We start from the raw sequence: 20580 nt of genomic DNA on the forward strand, positions 1-20580 counted from the left end.
CAGACCATCGACATCGAAAGTCGGTGAAAAAATTGATAAAGTAAAAGAAATGTTGGTCAATAACCGCAAATTAACCATCAGAGAAATAGCGGAGGACTTGAACATTGCCTATGGATCCGCCCAAGACATTGTGGTTAATGATTTGGGTTTCCGTCGTGTAGCAGCAAAGTTGGTTCCAAAAGACCTCAATTTCATGCAAAAAAGAGACCGTGTTGACGTCGCAAAAGACATGATTTGCGAGGCTGAATCCGATCCCACATTCATCAAAAGGATCATTACTGGAGACGAGACGTGGGTTTATGAGTACGACACGCAATCCAGACATCAGGCAAGTGAATGGCGTTCACCAAATGAGCCGAGACCAAAAAAACCACGTCGTTTTCAGTCAAAAAAGAAGGCAATGCTGACGGTTTTCATGGATTACAACGGTGTAGTGCATCATGAATTTTTGCCAGAAGGCCAGACAGTAAACAAAGAGTATTATTTGGGCGTTATGAGACGTTTGCGTGAAGCAATTCGCCGAAAGAGACCAGAAATGTGGGCAGAAAACTCGTGGATTTTGCACCATGATAACGCACCGTCGCACAGTGCTATCATTATTCGTAATTTTTTGACGAAAAATGCAACAAATACCATCCAACAGCCACCGAATTCACCTGATTTGGCTCCCTGTGACTTCTTTCTGTTCAATCGAGTTAAAAAACCATTACGGGGAACGCGTTTTAGCAGCCGAGAGGAAGTAATGGAAAAATCGCAGGAAGCACTGATGGACATACCGAAAACCGACCGTAACTTTTGCAAATGTCAAGTTATGACACTAAGATTTAAAGGGAATATCAACAACAGATGTACCAATTTAACAAAAAAAACAGAACTCAAATCGGAACGATGGGAGCGCCACACGGTGGTTATTCCGGGAACTTTTTGATCAAGGTAGTACATAAATAATTCAGGAGCCCACCCTGCTTTATGCCCTGTGACTCTGTGCCTTCAGATTTTATGATGCAAGAACACCTGGATTTTTTACATGAGGATTTTTTTGTTGATAAAAAAGCTGCTTTATTTATTTCAATTAATAGGTGAAAATTTTGCGTGACCTAAAGAAATTCAACAAATTTCCCTTTAGATCAACTCTTAATTTCAAAATTTTATCTGCAATGAACAAAAATATTATGAGAGAATTCAATTGCTTTGCACCTGGATTAATGATCACCAAAGTTTTCTCAACTTATTTAATGTCCACAAAATAATTATTGGTTTAAAAATGAGCTAAAACAAAACATCAAATGACCAAATAATTTTACTCAGATATAGACTAACCTTCCAACAGTGTTCAATGGGGAAGACCTGTTAGGGAAATAGTACTCCTCTTCAAAAATGTTTTCTTTGGCATTTGATAATCCTAGAAAACTCATGGCAAAGTAGGCATCATACCATAAGTATAACATTGCTTTCAAATTATTATACACCAGATATTATTTAGGCGCTAACTTATTACAATATCAACAAAACACCATCACATTTAGCTTACACATTTGAAAGTTCAATAAAATAAGTCTCTCGTGACATATCACTTATATCTAGCAACTAAATGCCATATCCAACAATATGCAATTTAGATCATGCAGCAAAGTGAAACTAACCCTTCTGAATAAACTATAAAAGAACGAGTGTTTATGCGACATATCTACTTTTATTAATGCTTTTAGCGGAAGCTGGTGTGAATAGACTGCAGGTCCCTCTCTCCCATCAGTTTGCTACCATATATATTTGCTTCCATCAAGCACCACATAATGCCAACCTGATTGAGGGAGCAGTTCCACATCAATAAGTACATACAACGAATTGTAACTGATTCAACAGGAATAAACTACGTATCACAGCAGACAGAGGATACAAAAATATAAAATTCTACAGAATCATGAGACAGAAGCAATTTTCTTAAAAAGTGGAGGCCAACTCACAACAACTAAAAATTATTGAAATAGGTGGTATTTTCATGGCTTTCTCAACCTGGAAAATTTGCTAAAACCACCATGATAGAAACAAATAAAATAAATTTACTAAATATCTTATCTGGGTCATGAGCAAATAAAATCATCCAGTCACCACCATGATTTAAAAAGCCATTCGCATTTAAGGTTTAATTAGCCCAGGGAGGTAAACTAGGCTTCTTCAAATACACATGTCTGAGAAACAAAATGCCAAGCATATTCTGGCTTTAACAAAGGAAACTGACGCACAGAAATTATTTCTGACTTAAAAACTTTCAATATCAACGAATGATTTCAAATAATAAAATAAGATTCAGAAAATAAGAAATAAGATTCCTTATCATCCTAATATTAACTATGAAAATTAATGCGAGAAGAAATACTACACATACCATCTGAAATTGAGTTTCCAATTAAAGCCACCCCATGTCATGTCAGAAGCAGCGATGTACTCAAATGTGTCATCAGATATAACATCAATTATAGGGCACACCACTGTTCTCCTGCAGGAAAAACATTCAGCAATGATTAAAAAATGGATTTTCTTTTAAAAACACAACACAGCAAATTCAGGTCACATGAACATGGCTCCTGTGTGACATTCATGAATTTTCAATGACTTACAAATACATCATGCAATTACTTTCTTAGGTAAATTTACTCCTCGTAGACTAAAATGGAAGAGACAAAAAAAAACTACAAAAGCAAAGATATAAACAGGGTACATAAAAGAAGTCTACACAGAGACATTACCTGTCCATTGCAATGCGAGCGAGAAGTGGTTCCAACCATCCTTCGGTGCATTCACAGTGTGCATCAAGGAATGTAATTACTTTGCCAGTCACGTGTTTGGCACCAAGAAGACGAGCCCTTATTAACCCAGAACGCTTTTCAGTCCTCAACACTTTGGTTTTCACTGGAAGATCAGCCACATATTCCTCTAGTTGTCTGCCTAAATGCTCTGGAAGGGAGCAGAGGTAAGATAATTTTGGTTAATTCTTTCAGAGGAAAAGAATTAATAGTAACTCTTAACTTAATCATTCAAAACAGAACTGAGATAGGTCAGCACAATAAACACTACACTAATATGACATGCACAAACATTTTGGATCACAGGTGCAGAATTTTACGATCAATTGTATGGTAACTAATATCACACCCCCCAAGTAACTTGTTTCATGGTAAATGCTAGCATAAACTCATCTTTCCATTGAACGTCACTCGCTATAGTTTGCTTCATTAAATGAGGAATCTGGCAAATAAATATAGTTATAATAATATTCGCCGTCTGGTATATACAATAAAATTGACATCATCAAGACAATAATGACAATACAAATATAAAACAGGTACACATTCCTCACAAGACATGAAACTCATGATTAGACACAAGAAAAAATTTTCTATCAGTAAATCAATGTAGGTTAACCATATCTCAACAAACCTGTTTAAACATGGGAATCAAAATATTTATCTATCTACCAACTGACAAGGAGAACTCATCAAAATTAATGAAGTTTCTCCTAAAGGCATTCTTTGAACTGATTTGAAAGAGTATGACTATTGATTTTGGGGTTAGGGCCAGTGAGATTCAGTTGCATAGGTGGAAGGGATCACTACCACTTCACCTAAAAATGAAGCAGCAAGCTCTCGAGAGCAAACGTCACTTTGAAAAATAAAACGAATTTAGTCAGCACATAAACGAATGTACATGGAAGAAAAGAAAAAAAATGATGGAAAATTCATTGAACTGTGGCAATATTAACTTGGAAATGGCATTTCACCTTTGATAACTGAAAGCAAAGAGAATCTGGGAAAAACAATTTCATTTAGTTCTTATATACACAACTCTCCTAATTAGAATGATACCAATCAATCAATTTGAAATTTGACACAGATGGGAAAATTTAAATATCACATTATGTTAATAAATGAGGCCACAAGGGTGGGGAATGCAAACCAACAACATGATATAAAAGAATATTAATTCCAGTGAAAAATCTGACACAACAATCAAAGAAAAAATCAGAAACAGCAACTTTATGAGCTGCCTAAATTTGTTCTTACAAGGACAACATATAATCCAATTACATATTTCATTGTCTTAATCAAGAATTAGGCAACATCACCATACAAACAAGTAATCATGCATGCATTATTACATGCTTGGAAATTACAGTCTTAAACCACATGAAACCAAAATTAACTTAAAATGCATGCTCATATTATATTATTTTTCGACAATGCTATCCTAAAACACCCAAACACTAATCCCCAGGGTCACCTGATGTATTATAAGTAGATGAAAATTAATTCATATTAACCATCCAGAGTAGACAGAGTATTTTCAAATATAAACATCCTGCACATTCAGTGTCTACTTCAAAACAGCAATCCAGAGTAATATACAAGGGTTAATATTATTCTCAAACATCAATCAATTCCTCAAACAAATTTTCATGATCTAAAACCGACAAAACCCACCAACTAATAACAATACATACTAATTAATGACAAAATGACAGTATAAATTGAGATGGATTATACAGTTCCATGCTTTCAAACAATGCTTCATTGGTCATCCTGAACAGGGCAGATAATCCCCTGGCAACAACATGAGTGATTGAGTTTGTGCAGACTATGTCAGCCACGTCATGTATTCCTACACTGTTTAGAGGATGGGTAACTGAAGCAAGTCAAAAAAAAGTGAGTACTGGGGAGGTGGATACCAATTCATTGGCCTTAGCATTATCAATGAAGAATGAAACATAAAAGATTTTGTGTTATTATGTGATACTATGCCAGAGAACTCAAAAGAAATCTACATCTGACATTCTTGCTTCACGGCACCCTGGGCCATGTTGACATACCTCTAAAAAACACTACCAGCAGTAAACATAAATGCTACTTCGGTGCACTCAACTATGAGAGTAAGCACACAAATCCTTGAATGATGATCAAAGTCACAGTTAAATCAATTACATCCTTTAAACTAGGATAATTAATAAAGATTGTAAGCACCTCTTTCACTGGAATCATCCACAAGTATGATTTCTGCGATAAGGCCTCGAGGCGATCGATTGATTGCACTCCAAACAGTACGCAGCAAAGTAGACCATGCTTCATTGTGGAACACTATTACGATTGAAGCAGTGGGTAGCAGCGGAGGATATTTTTTTCTCTTGCATCTGAAAATGTGGACAAGAAACTTAGACATATTACTTGGCATACAAAATTATCCACGAGCCCCGTGACAAGGAAATTAAATATATTTTGAAACATGAAATACCATAAAACCTATTTTTCTTGTCAAGACTAACGAGATGATAAAAATACCATTCCTAATCTAAAAAAATTAATATTAGAAATGAATTTATTGATATGAATGAATGGGAGGTATACACATATATGCTAGTTATATACATGATTATTCATGCACACAGGCTCATATGCCTTCGCAGTATTTCTCCAACGATCCCTTGACCACTGCAGCCCCTGCAGTGGGTGATCTGTTAATCTGCTCCTTAAAATTCATCACCCAAACAATCCAGGACACCAGATCTGCTCAGTTTTAATTCCTTCAAAAACGTCTACATCTTTGTAAACCATTACTAGCAATACCCAACCCTTTTTCTACCTCCCTTCACACAAGTCACTTTAAGAGTTCTATCTTCTGACAAAAGGCACCATCAAGGGCCCAAGAATAGTAGACATTGAACTTTTCTTGGACTATCTTCAGCAATTTTCTTTTTGGACAAACCTCCCATTCACTTTATTAAAATGTCTTTCCTTTCAGGCCACAATTCCTTTCATTCATAAACTGTCCACCCATTAATGCTAAGTTTTCGATCATCCCCATCGACTCTCAACATATCATTTGGTCTTCCGCAAGCCCAAACTCTCATTCGCCTCATACCATTTCCTTCATAAAATTTTCCTTCCCTTTCTTCCTCCTCCCTTGCAACCATTTCACCAGTCTTCAACATCCCACCACCTCTTAACATCTATTATCTGCGCAGGTATAGGATTCATTTTGGAAATTTCAAATATTTTCCTCTCCATTAAAATTAATTTCACCCATGCAACATTTAATCATCTCATTCATGAATGGAATATATCATTTTCAATTAAATCCACTTCAATTTCCTAATTTGCCATCACATTTCTCAAGGCATAGATTTTCCTTCATCATGGCCATCATATCTATTTACATAAATCCATCCAAGGCAACAATAATGGCATTTACTAATTGATGGACTTTCACCGAATGGTGCTCTAGACTAGATTGCTTGACAATTAACAGAGCATATAATCAATAAATGGCAACTTTCATGATTCATTAACTTACTTCAACTAACTCTTTTGACGTCCTTAAACAGGTGTGTTATGCCAAAATCCATTCATATCAGTCCTATTGTTTAATCTGTTGGGGAATCGCAAGTGCTCCAACAAAGGCCAGTGAAAGCCATGACTGAAGCATTGATCAGAACTCTTGGAAGGCCACCCTTTCTCGAAATCAAAACAACAACACTGAAATGCATACATATTTTTGCTGTGCATTACTTATAAAAGCATATCTAGGTTTATTTTTGCTTAACTCATCCGTACAGCGTTACTTCACTTGTGGGAGAGAGAGTATACATTTAACTCAACAGCCTGGTGCAGTATCTAAGAAAGGTCATCATCACTCTGTTTCACCTATTTTTAAGATATTGCAAATGAATAAAAATATAAGCACACAGCAAATGTTTAAAACTGAACTTAAGCTGCAATTAACAAAGTGCTAATACAGTGTCGATGAGTTTATGAGAGATAATTTGTGATTGACAGCTGTATTATACGTCAGGGTGTCTATGTAGTGGTTCGGTGTATTTTTCTAAATTCTATTTTCTTTGTATCTTTGCGGCCATATTCTATGTTACATGCCTAACCAACAGAACAATATAATAAATATTTCAATTTCAACTGCATTCATGCAAAACAACCAACTTCTCCCTTCACATCAGGCACCAGATCTAAAACCAGGTCCATTTTGTGTCTATCCTAGAACAATGTGCACTGATTGATATAAAGCGCAGGTGCCTGGAAGCTTGAATAAAAATTGCAACATGAGACAGCCTACATTTGCAGAACATTAGCACATGTCTAAGAAGATACATTTATTTCTGTCCTCAAATTATTTGACCCATAAAAAATAATAAAGGCTACACTTTCTCCATCTTACTCACTTACGAATATGCGATAGAGGGTAAGAAGAGAGAGAGGTTAGAGGAAGAACTCCGGGTAGGAAACTTTCTATTTGACAACTGCAAAATTTGAGCACACACAAGCCTTGGAAATGTGGTAGATTGTAGTTTAAATATTATTTTAAGCTCAGGCATGAGAAAAATTTGGATAGTGGAAATTTGAAAATATTTTGAAAGAGGGGGTAATAAGTTAGAAAAGGAGACTTACACAGAGGGCAGTTATATTTCGAGAAGTGAAGTCAGGAGCAAGGAGGATACTCAACTTTGTGGCATTCCAGACAGCCACAAATAAGTTATATTTGAGTTGATAAGTGTCTAAAAAATGTCCTTACACATTTATTGCCACAAAGAGATGAATGAAAATTGCCGCCCTGAAATCAGTAATTCTGCAATTTTTCGTATTTAACATTGAACGACAATCAGCTGGGTGGATTTGACAGCAGAAGGGCTTGACTTTTGTAAGGAAACAGCAAGTGGCTTAAGCCATTCAATTTGATGCCCTTCCTGGCATATGATCTGATATTCATCCAAGTCCTCATAGCATAATAAAAAAAGGAAGCATTCAAAAACCGCCAATAAGTCTAGGGAAATCAGAAAATTCTAACATTAAGGTAAGGTCTTAACATATTCAAGCCTATTAAAAATCATTTGCTGCAAGCACTTTCCAAATTCAGATTATTAAGATTACTAGGATTATGAAATGTGAGCTTTATATCTGAATCACTTGTGGACAACAATATATGGAATATTAAAAAACACCACCTGAAAATTAATTATTTTTCCTTAATTGGAAAATGAAAATCGATGACATGAAAATTAACTCCTCTCCAAATAAGCTGTAAGTGAAGAATAAAAGATTACCAATTTAAGTTGCCAACTGAATGCTGGTTGCACTATAAATGGTTTTACTAAAATAATTATAGCACTTTATATGAACCAAATAATGGCTTACCCAGGAAGTCTAATATCTGCCAATGATCGATTTAGTGATATTGCATCACTAGCCAGCAAATTAAACTGATTTAGCTTGAATTTCTCCTTCATCAGTCCTTCTCGATCAGCCGGTATTCTCACCGCCTGCCCAAGTTCACCTGGAAGCCCTCGCTTTTCTTCAACAACGGGGGCAGGGACCCAAATCTTCAGTTCCGATGCCAAGTACACTGACCTCTTTCCTCCAACACTATCATTATTTTCTTCCACGTTCTTCACTTCATCTTCACGCTTCCCCCTATCTTTTAACTGCTTGATGAGTATGCCTTTCCCTTTACTTTCTTCATCAACAGGAACAGGCCCAGAAACTAATCTAGATGTATCACCACTAACCGAAGATGAGCAACTTCCTCCCACACAGTCAGAATAGTACATGAGAATAACAACATCTATAAGAAACCAAACTAGCGATGTAAGAAAAATTATCTTACACGTATGAATTCTTACTTTACTGCGAAACATCACAAGATATTTAACTAGTATAACACTGCAAGGTTTATCAGCAATGGCAACTTTAAGATCATAACAACCCTGAACGTTTGAACGACTAAATGTTTTTGATGATACAACAATTCACTAAGGTTTCCCACAAAGTGTCCCATTCACTTAGACACCGAGCATTAACACCATTTCAGTATTGGTGCTTTTTTCAGCGGAATGTTTCAATTACATGTTATTCTTGTTTGGTAAAATCTTCCAACTAAAATATAAAAGAGAAATGTCCTTTAAGTGAAAACAAGACGCCGTCACATGGATTTTGACGAACTTCATGCAAGCACTGTGAGTGAGAAAAGTTACATAGGCAATAGGGGTCAAAACCTTTTAAGAAAATGAAGAGCCAAAAAATTAAATCGCAAGCCAAATGAAATCAAAATTCCAATGCCGTTAAACAGCTCATCGCCAGGTCGCAGAGCCATCACATAAGTAAATTATAAACATACACGTCAGACAGTAATAGCATGCCACGATATATCATGATATCTTCCCCCGACCCCAGAAATGGCCTAAGGACAGAGAATATCTCCATCAACCAGGCCCTTTTACCCGACAATACCCATGACCCGACAATGAACAGGTTAAAAACATTGGACCACGTAAGTATGTGTTAATCAAAAAAACTTCGAAAGAAAGCAGCTTTCCTCTAAAACTTAAAAATGACTGTTACTAACATTACCTCGATATTAATTGTAGGGGTAAATAATATAAAATTCGCAAAATCTCCTGTTCCTCCAACGAACCACCTCGACAAACTAAAACATTCATAAGCCGTACTTCCAGTTTTGACCAGTTCTGCCCGTGCTGGCAGAAGCCACGGACACAGCGCCTCTTCCTGTCATTTTAGTAAGAAAACAAATGACATACGTTTAATAGAAGGCCGTCGAGCGCCTGTTTTAAAAACGTAAAGAGATATTCGATTAGAACGATTGATGCTATTGCGTTTTTGGAAGACGATTTAAGTTATATTAAAATAAAGTATAAAATTTAGCCTCAAATAATTTAGATTTGTTTCATATCTACCCCGGGACATCACAGTTGGCGTAATTTTGTGCTTGATTGTTGAATGCCTTCTACATATGTCGATGTTAGAATATCGTAGCTGAGTTGAGTGAATGAGTAGGGGAGACCTAGAGTATATAAGCAGTCTTTTCATGCTAGTTCATGAATGTGGTATAACCCATTGCTCGAGAGTGGTATAGATCTCACAGATACTCACGCATACTAAATAGATATCAAGAATTCATGGGACGCGGTGAAACAAGTGGTATCTGTGAAAAAATACAAAATATTTTAATATAGATATCAAATACTTCCACGAAGTGAAGCTTGAAACTATTGAGGATATGATTTATTACTGCTTTCCTTTCTTCTATTCTTCGTTGGTAATACTGTCCGTTCATTTGAGCTTAATCATTATTCGGAATAGATATAGATAGAGGTCTTTATTATAGGCATTCACTGACTTCTCTACAGGTGTGGTTAAAGATTACTAACCAGCAGTATTATGCAATTTAATTTTTCCAGTATAGCACCCCCCCCCCCCCCAAATTGTTGCGTTTGGAGATGTATTGAACTTTAGTCACCAGCCAATAAATAAATACAAAAAAGGTTTACCGTTTAATTAATAAATGCCAGTTTTCCATCCCAGTGTTTTACTTATGCACTGAGAATTTTTAATAAATTTGTTCGGGGAAATTACCATTTTTTACAGAGAAAACGTTTTACCATGCATACTGGGTGAGTTCCAATAGTAATGCAATTATATTTTACCCGCCGCTCCTATTAGTTGGTGTGGGATCGAACCATTTGAAGTAGATGAAGGAGATGCTAAACTTTGCCGCGAAACTAAGTTCAGTGCTCTCGAAGCTGTGGAAGCGGCAGGACGTCAGGTAATGTAAACCTCTTTGTGAGTCATACGAGGACTCTGCTCACAAGTTTTGAGGAGGTTAAAGGCCTTTAAGGAGGGTCGGGAAGAGGTTCACGATGAACAACGCTCTGGTCGACCGCCAATCAGCAAAACCGACAACAATGTGGCTCGTGTTCGACAATTGTTGGACTCTTACCGTCGATTGAGTATCAAGATGGTTGCCTATGAACTGAATTTGTTGTCTAAAGTTGTGTTTCGCATTGTCATCAAATATTTATAAATGAGGAAAGTGTGCGCCAAGCTCGTGCCCAAGGTGTTATCAGACGACCAAAAGACTAACCGAGCGGTTATTTTAAGTGAACTTTTGCAACGTATTGAAAATTAATCTGATTATTTGGAAAACGTCATCACTGGTGATGAAACCTGGCTTTTTGAATGCGACCCAGAAACTAAACGGCAAGGCTCTGAGTGGCACACCGACCAGTTCCCCAAGCCCAAAAACGCAAAAATAAGCAAATTAAAAGTGAAAACAATGCTCATTGCCTTTTTCGGCAATAAAGGAGGGGTCCATGCGAAGTTTTTGCCTCAAGGACAGACAGTTAACGCTGCCTACTGCGTGGATGTGCTGGAAATACTCCGAAAAAGGGTATTCATCTATAGAAGAGATCCAATCAGCCGTGACGCAGACCTTGCGAGAGGTCCCCGAAGACGCCTTTAGGGCGCGTACCGATCATGGTTGAATCGCTGGAAAAATGTGTATAGGCCCAACGACAGTACTTTGAAGATTTTAAGTGGTTTGGCAAATCTGTTCAATAAATTACTAAAAAATAATTGCATTACTTTCGGAACGCACCCTGAACAGATTGGCTAATCTTCTGCTTAGTCTCCGCAGTTTAATTCCATTATTTTCCTGTTACCAAATATTATTTATCCGTATTATTCTTATTCACCCAATCTTTTAAATCTTCTTATATCTTCTATCGGCTGCGTCTCTGAGTCGTCGAGACTTAATGTCCATTAATTTCAATCAAACCATGATCTGTTGAAGAAATGAGAGCTTAGTTCTGCTCTTCGGTATAGTAAATTTTGACTCCTCGTTACCTTCTGTATCGCTCTACCAAGTTAAGAAATATTCTTGCATGGTGTGTATTTTACCATATCGGGTATATTGTGGATAGATACAGACTGAGCGTCGCAACATTTCTTAGTTTCGTCTACAAATACACACACTTACATTCCAATCTACATTTAACTCTTCCACAATTCCACGCACTTCCTTTCTCCTTCATTCCGTTCCAAATATGAGTCATTTTCTTCCCCATAACTAACCAGTCAAATTTTCTCCCTTACCCTTCATTGCAGTCTCCAGTGTTCCATTTCCAGGTAAAACGTTCTGCATCCATCTTGCCTGCCTCCATAGGATTGCCTCAGGCCTCCTGTCCTCTCATTAGGATACCCGTCATTTCTTTTAGATAAGAATTTACACTAATCTGACCAATTCATCCCCTCGAAATTCCCCATTAGAAATACTAAAAAGCAACACATAATAGCTGTTCCTTCTTCATTGTCTAAGGCCTTTATATAGTTCTGCGGGAATGTTATCTACCCTCGAGGCCTTATTTGAAATCAATTTCCTTAATGCCCCATCTATCTCGCAATCAAGTAGGTCTGTTCCAAAGCTTCTCCTTCTCCCTCATCGTATTCTCTTTCTTTCTTAAAATTTGTTGGCCAGCATTTAGTCCACCTCCTTCCTATCAGCCGATTCATCCACTACCACTTTGTTCCACAAAATTAATATTTTTTTTAATATGAAGGAATTTTTACTGCACCTGCAGTGAAAGGAATATTGCTGTACCAACAAATATGATCTCGCAATTTTTCTCATAAAAATAAGGCCCACTGTTCTCCCTCCGTGTTGTTAGAACATTGTTTACAGTCTACAGCCATTCACCAATACTTTATATGGTTTTAGAACAACACAAACCTTTATATTAATAATTTATTTACTGACGTCGGCCACTCGCCTATTCCTTATATTGTTTCATAATAACCCCTTCGGTGCCATTAGATCTTTATTTAATGACAGCAGGCACTCATCAAATATCAATATGGCGCCAGCATAACCAACCTCCGTGCTGTCAGACCTTTATTTACTGGCACCAACCCCTCGACAATTTATTGTGTGCTCTCAGAATAACTCGTCTCCGAGCTAACAGATCTTAATTTGCTGACAAGAGCCACTCGCCAATTTTTAATATGGCTCAGAATAACAACAAACTATTCCGTGTGAATATAATTTTATTTACTGATAGGACACATTCGTCAATATATGGTTTCAGAATAAGTCTGTTCGTAATTATGGAATTTAATTTGCCCATCCCAGCCAATTAACAATGGTTAATATGGTTTAAAGATTAATCCACTCCGTACAATTAGAATTTTATTCCTATTTTATCGTGTATTCTATATATTATTTTAGAATCCCCCTTTCCGCGAGGTTTGAAATTTATTTACTGACAACAGCTACGAGCTAATTCTTTGTATATTTACAGAATGGTAATACTAAATCTGACCTAATGATCGTACACCGTCATAGTATGTCAGTTTTTTTAATGCTGTATTTCCATAAAATTCTCTCATTACCCAGCTAACCTCTAATTATTCAGCTCGACAATCTACCATCCAGGAAAACTCTACTCCAGCATGTGGAAGCCGTAAATTACTCGTCTAGTCGCTTCAATGGAAGAAATATAGTATTTTTGTTTACATCCCAACTTACAAATTTTACCAGGGTATATATAAGGTACAAATTTATTAAAGGACACCATTAATTCAATTAGATAAAGGCATTTCATGGAAGTATTTTGAACATCGATAGTATGCCAATAATTTATGATTATTTATCACAAAATATTTTGTCCATTTGAGCCAATGGTAATATGAAAATATTCCCTAAACACTATAATATACGGCATCGAAACAGAAGTACGGGAGACGCTATAACACCTGAAAGACTACTGATGACTTAATCCCTCTGATGCAATCCGTAATGACCAAATGAGGAACTTTGGGAGCAAATGGTGGTAATCTTGCTTTTCCACATAGAATTTTTTTTAAACTACGACCTAGGCTTCGTTACAGCGAAACATCTTCAGGTAAAACCATCTGAAGATGTTACGCTGTAACAAAACCTAGGTCATAATATTAAAAATATCTACAGACATGCGGAAAAACGTCTTCTTTCATCGTCAAATTTGAGAGCGCTGGACACACCAGACGCTGCCAACTGCTAACGTTGTTGTGCCATTTTCATTAACAAAAGTGAGCAAGATCTGTTCTGTGTTTCTATCAACATTCCTTTCTCAACACGTGTTGTATTGTGTCCTTTCTGAAAAGGGACGAGCTTCGGAGAAAATTATCAGAGATGACCAGAAACTGACGAGATAGATCACCAACAGCTAAGGTCATTTAGCCATTGAGAATACAGGTGCCTGTAGGTGGGTAACTGGCAGAGGCAGGGCATTTCGGGATAAAAGGAAGAGCGAAGAGAAACCCGGCGTCGATATTAACCTACTTTTAACAGTATACGTCAGGGGATCCGTCATTCAACATCCCATTCAACAGACGCCGTGTCCGCCTACGTCGCTCTCCACATAGCACCCAAAGTAAAGATCGGAATAACAATAAAGAATCTGACCGCTTCCGGGATCCGAATGCGGACTCTCAGGGTAAGAAGACATTGCATTATCCACCAAGCTATTCCGATCCCCAATCACACGACGAGGCAGAGGAAGTTGCTCTGATATAGTGAGACGACTCGCTAGGGATTCATGACTTCGAGACCATCGCGGGCACAACCGAAGAGGAAATTAAAAAAGAAATAACATCCCTTGTAAAGAGAGAGAGGGGGGAGGGAGAGACTGCTCGCTAATTGAATTGAATTGAAATTCAATAGGATTGTTTGCTGTAAGCTGATCGCGACGTTCCTTTCCTCCTCCTCCTACCCTCTCAACCATCCTTGGCCTGTTTTTCCCTTTGACCTCTGACCTTACATACCTAGACTTATCTTATGCTTAAAACATGGCATCCGTCGCTGTTTTCTCTTTTAACCTTGAACTCTTGGAATCGTACTGGTAAAGGTGACGCGTAACCGCCACATAACAGGCAATCGGGGCCCGGCGGGTGGCTGAGTGCCACCACTTTCAGAGTCCACCCACTCTCGTCTCGTCATCCTCAACTTCAGGAAGAGAGATCTGCGCCTTCACGAATTTTAGAAAAAAAGTAAACGGATTCACTCCATAGCAACTACCTCATCATCCATCATTGCAAAAATAAAGAAAGAAAAGAAATCCGTACCATACCTTTTTTTGACAGAATATAAACCCGCTGGTACCGATACCATCCGGCACTGAGTGTATGGGTTTGGAACCAAAAAATTTCATAACTCATTCGCCGCCAAACCAACCTGTTCCCCCCGCTCCCTGACTTCGCCCGGCCTCAGCGGTCGCCTTCTCAGGACCCGGTCGCTCCCACTATCTCCACCATGTCGGTGCCAGAAGAGAGATTCTCGGACCGGATAAGCGACATGGCGATCAGATGTCTTCACTCCCACCTTCCGACGGCCATACTCCGCAACGAATAGTAACTCACTCCAAAACGAGAACGCCTCTTGCCTCTCCCATAACTCTGAAACGGACCGAGCTACTCCAATGATTGCCGCTCAGCACTCTCGCCCATCTCACGGGTCATGTGCGTCGTACACTTCCATACATTTCACGTCTATTCATTGAAATGTTCCTTCCCTTTCCTCGTTTGACTAACATTCTCCCCTCAATTACAGTCTTCAACATCCCACCGCCGGTCAATACCCCTTCAGCCAGTTTTCCTGCCTCCATAGGATTTCTCCCAACAAACCCCTCTCTTCACCCACCAGACCAAGTACTTCCTCATTTGTTTTCTTCTCTGTCCATTTCACCTTCTCCAATCTTCTCCACACACTCATTTCAAAAGCCTCCAGTCTACGTCTATCCTCCTGCTTCAATGACCACGTATTCCGCGCCGTACATAGCTACGCTCCATATCAAAGTTTTTACGAGTCTTTTCTTAACATCCTTACTCAACGTCCCTGTCATCAACTCCCTCCTCCTGGTGAAAGCCTCTTTGCCTAGCGCAATTCTTTTCCTTATGTCCCTACTACTTTGACCGTGTTGGTCCAAAACACTACCGAGATATGTAAACTGTTCTACCTGCTCTAGTTTTTGCCCTCCTATTTTAATGTTTAGCTTAGCCTTTTTCTTTCTAGAAAATCGCATAACCTTAGTTTTATTAATATTGATTCTCATCCCATACCTGCCGCACTGAATTTCTAATGCACCCAGCAAAGCTTACACACACACACACACACACACACACACACACACACACACATATATATATATATATATACACATATATATATATATATATATATATATATATATATATATATATATATATATATATATATATATATATATATAGTATATGTATATATTTTATATATATGTAAATAAATATATATATATATATATATATAAATATATATTTAATATATATAAATATATATATATATATATATATATAAACCATAAACACAGTAATCAACCCGAAGGTCGGTTTCACCCAGTACTAGGCCCGACGGCGTGTGAAATTCACACATCAGGGTAGGGGAGCCAGTTCCTTTCCCTGTTCCGGTTATGGTTTCCCAGGAGGATCTGGTACCCGAAAAATCACTTTAGCTTGGGTGGAGCTGCAGGCGCCCAGAGTGCCTCGCCCGGGAATCAAACCGGGACCCTCCGGTCAGCAGTCCAACGCTCTACCCCCTGGACTACCGCGACCCACTATATATTATAAATAATTAATATATTAAATATTAAATGTATATTAAGTATATTTTTATATATTTATATATAATGCGGTAATCTACCGGTTAACTTATGCCCTTCATCCCGTCTAACATTCCTATCCTGTTCCTGCCATTTCCTCGTTTGTCTATCATTCTCCCCTCTATTACAGTCTTCAACATCCCACTGCCGATCAACATCGAGCCCTTCATCCACTTTTTTCCTGCCTCTATAGGATTTCTCCCAACAAACCCCTCTCTTTGCCCACCATACCAAGTTCTTCCTCGTTTGTTTTCCTTTCGGTCCATTTCACCTCCATTCTTCTCCACACCCGCATTTCCAAAGCCTCCAATCTACGTGTATCCTCCTGCTTCAATGAGCACGTGGAAATGAAAGGAAATCAGTAAAAATCAGTCTACAACCAGCATCTTTGAAAAATCAAGTCACTAACCTTCTAAATGTTTCTAATGGAATAAAATATACCTAACGGAACACTATTAAGCATTCATCGTTAATTTTAAATATTATTTTGTTTCATTACATAAACATTTGCTCTACTTTATTTGGAAAAGAGTCAAATTCGGGCCTTTTACATCCGATGACCAGGTTTTGCGTGCTTGCTCTTCAGTCATCGTATTGTCTGGCGATTTCAATGAAAAAAATCCAGTCGTTTTCGGCTGTTGACAGAAATGGACAGCCATTCATTGTAAAACTTTCAAGTGGCCATTTAAGTTGAAATGCCTCAAAAACTTTGAAAAGGATTACTGAATCGTAACCTAAGCGGGATTGTTGTGGCCTCAAGGCTATCTCCATTAAGATGTTTATTTAATGTGGCTCACAGTTTTGAGTGTATTAAAAAGGCATGATATATTGACTTCCGAATAACTGTAGTCATACCCTCATGTGTATCGCAACGTGCAAAAAATTGTCCCAGTATTTCTTGTCCATTCATTTATTCGAGACGTTTATCGTCCAAGTCCTTCGACTCCTGAGGCCTTAACTCATCTTAAAGTCAAATGTGGTCCGTATCTTCATGCGGCAACCTCGTCCGAGACGAAATTTGAACCAGCGACCTTCGGACAAGCAGACGCACCGTCCGCCCTGGGCCGTCTGGAGCTATTGCAGCTCAAAACCGCCAATACGAGCTGTTTTTAACTACAACTCGTTTATTACATTATATTAAGAGAATAATGTATTTTCAGTGAAATAATTTGAGTACCTAATTTTTTAGCACTCTGCATCATTAAGTGCGACGTATCTCAATGTAGAGGCAAACTTTGATGAGTAAATTCATTGCAACGGAATATTTTTTCCAATTAATATTACCTAAGGATGCATTGCGAAAGTAATAGATAACGGCATATCGAATATTCCTTCATATCATTGATAAATTACTTTTTCAGAAGCGAAAGAGGCAGATTTGGCCCTTCCGGCATTTGCCACACATACATTCGGCAGGCTTGCCAAGCACAGAGACATTTAACTGCTAAGATAGTTGTCTAATGTTGACCTCACACTCTCCTCTGTGGATTGTTTGATACTTTTAAAAACACCCACACTGTTATATCACACTTAATGCTAAGAAATAGGGATATAGCCAACTAGAGATTTGTATGAGTATTTTTTATGATCTATACTCGTATGTATATATTTTTTCACCTATACTTCATGACACATTTGTTTTATTACTAACAACCTGAAGATTTCTTACTGCTAAAGAGAATCTTTTAAGTTTAACTTTAGGCCAGATTAATGTAAATTTAGAAAAGATATATAACAGGAGAGAAGATTAGGATTTTCTGAAAGGTCCAAAGAATTTCAGAAGCTTTAATGTGCGATCATGCCATTGGTGTAAAACGGTTCTCGGATGATGTTTTTGCCCATTTTGCATTTTAAAGACTAATTTGATTCTGTCATTAAGTACGAGTTTGTTTAAATTTCTAATAATTTATTTGCATCATCAATCCATTCAATTAAAATTTTCAATTTTTGTGGCTTTGATTTATTTCACGTTCTTGATATAAAATTGCAGTATAACATTTTCAGTGTAAAGACTCATTATGATATTACTTTCGAAATAATTTCTCCAACCGGGGCGCAGTAGTCCCGTGCATAGAACTCGGAGCCACTGTCTGGAGGGTCTGGGTTCAGTTCTGGGGGACTACGCCGGACACTCTCTGCTCCCTGCTGTCCACATGGTAACCGCCCGACACCGCTGGGGTGTGCGGCGGGGATTATTACACTCTAACCATGCGACATAAAAGAATCGTCTTAACTTTTGATTGTGTGTTTAACTTAACGTGACCGACGAGACGGTAACTTACGTTTCAGCTTAGCGTGACGGTGGGGAGGGCAGGAGCCACCATATTGGTGTTTCAACGTTACTACACTCGGTAAAAATCATGCTGTGGTAGTGTGCAAGCTATCGTTCTTCTACTTTGCTCACTGCGAACTGTTGAAGTGTGCGCTGCAATAGAAAATCCCGCGAGTTGTGAAGTGCGATCTGTGATTAGTATTTTACTGGCAAAAAAAGCCACAAGCCACTTGAAATTCAAGGGCAAATAAGTGAGGAGGACGGAGACGGATAATAAGTGAAGGTGCAGGGAGGAAGTGGTGCATTTAATTCAAAAATGGTCGTACCGATGCCCACGACGAGGACCGCAGCGTCCGGTCTAGCCTTGTGACAGATGAACTGACGGTCAAAATCAACAAAAACATTCGTTAAAATCGCCGATTTACGATTGCGGATCTCTCGCTAGACGTGACTTGCAACTCAGCGGTTTGACAATGACGCAGAATTTCATGCTGGTGGTTAAAGAGGTTAAAAAATAAGGTGGCAGATTTATTTAGAGGCGGAATTGAAAAGCCTGTGTATCGTTATGATGAATGCCTCAATTTGAATAGCGGCCATGAAGAAAATATTTTAGGATTGTGCCTTGATTGAGGTTCGAATATTATTTTTCAATGGAAGTTACTTTCTTTACCGTCTTCGTATTTCTGTAAAAAAATATGGTTTTGGTTACTAAAAATTGCCACTGATGCAAGAATATAGGCATAAATTGGAGATTTTTGAGAGATGAGGGGGAAGAGGGATGGACACAGCGAAGTGGACAGAAATATAGACGAACGAGGGAGTGCGAGGCATGGTGGGGGAGGAGAGGGATCTGCCGAGAGAAATCCAAAGGCACGATTGATTCAGAGCTCTCCGCAATCAAATGGAATTTGTCCAAATACCGCAAAATCGCGTCACGCACGTCTGTTTTGTATGGATTCTCCGAAAGTAAACACGCTCCACCGGCTACGCAAGCACAGGCATATAATTTGCTTGAAAACTTAGATGAACATAGAAATTCAGAGAACTCAGCAACGTGATTGATATATATGTATATATATATATATATATATATATATATATATATATATATATATATATATATGCTTTCGTAGACGTAACACGGAAGTGCCGAATAGTACAATACACAATAACACACAATATAGAAACACAAAAAAAGAACACTCACACGTATTTTCTTGATATAGAAGTAATGGATATATACGAGGGTCATCCGGAAAGTAGTACCCGTTCGTGAAATAAAGACACAAAAGTAAATATTAACAAACATAAAAAATTTTATATGAAAGAGGATACTTTAAACTACTTCTCAACATAATCTCCAAGCAAATTAAGGCATTTGTCATAACGTGTGACAAGTTTCTGTATTCCTGCTGCATAGTCCTTCGCCGCCAGCTCATTGAGATACGCGAGGGACCCATCTTGCACAAATTTTTGCATAATGCAGATGGTGTTTAACAATTTCATGAACAATTGTTCGAGAAACATTGGGAAAATGCTCACAGATGTCATCAATTGTGACGCGCCGATCGTTCCTCACGAATTCGTCAACTGAGCTCACCAGTTGGTCTGTAATGACAGACGGTCTCCCCGAACGCTCATCGTCGTGTGTGTTCCCCCTCCCCATGTTGAAGTTGCGACACCACCGCCGAACAGACGACTCGTCCATTACATTGTCTCCATACACCTCCTTTAATTGGCGATGAATATCACATGGGCGAACGTTTCTTGCATTGAGGAATTTAATCAC

At 38.1% G+C, this 20580-nt stretch overlaps 1 protein-coding gene across 2 annotated transcripts in view; it reads right to left on the reverse strand.

Moving 5' to 3' along the window:
- Window positions 1–9519, reverse strand: part of Pgant5 (polypeptide N-acetylgalactosaminyltransferase 5) — a 36503-nt gene extending 26984 nt beyond the window's left edge. For both annotated transcript variants that reach the window (XM_071584043.1, XM_071584042.1), the window contains exons 1-5: window positions 9405–9519; window positions 8193–8930; window positions 5016–5182; window positions 2748–2955; window positions 2387–2497 (exon numbers count right to left, since the gene is read on the reverse strand). In XM_071584043.1, the coding sequence (XP_071440144.1) occupies window positions 2387–2497; window positions 2748–2955; window positions 5016–5182; window positions 8193–8692 (986 nt within the window). In that variant the 5' untranslated portion in view covers window positions 8693–8930; window positions 9405–9519. The remainder of the gene's footprint in view (window positions 1–2386; window positions 2498–2747; window positions 2956–5015; window positions 5183–8192; window positions 8931–9404) is intronic.
- Window positions 9520–20580: the final 11061 nt, after the last annotated feature.

Source organism: Hetaerina americana, unplaced genomic scaffold (assembly GCF_022747635.1).
Source record: "Hetaerina americana unplaced genomic scaffold, ioHetAmer1.1.p SCAF_16, whole genome shotgun sequence".
NCBI classification, from domain to species: domain Eukaryota; kingdom Metazoa; phylum Arthropoda; class Insecta; order Odonata; family Calopterygidae; genus Hetaerina; species Hetaerina americana.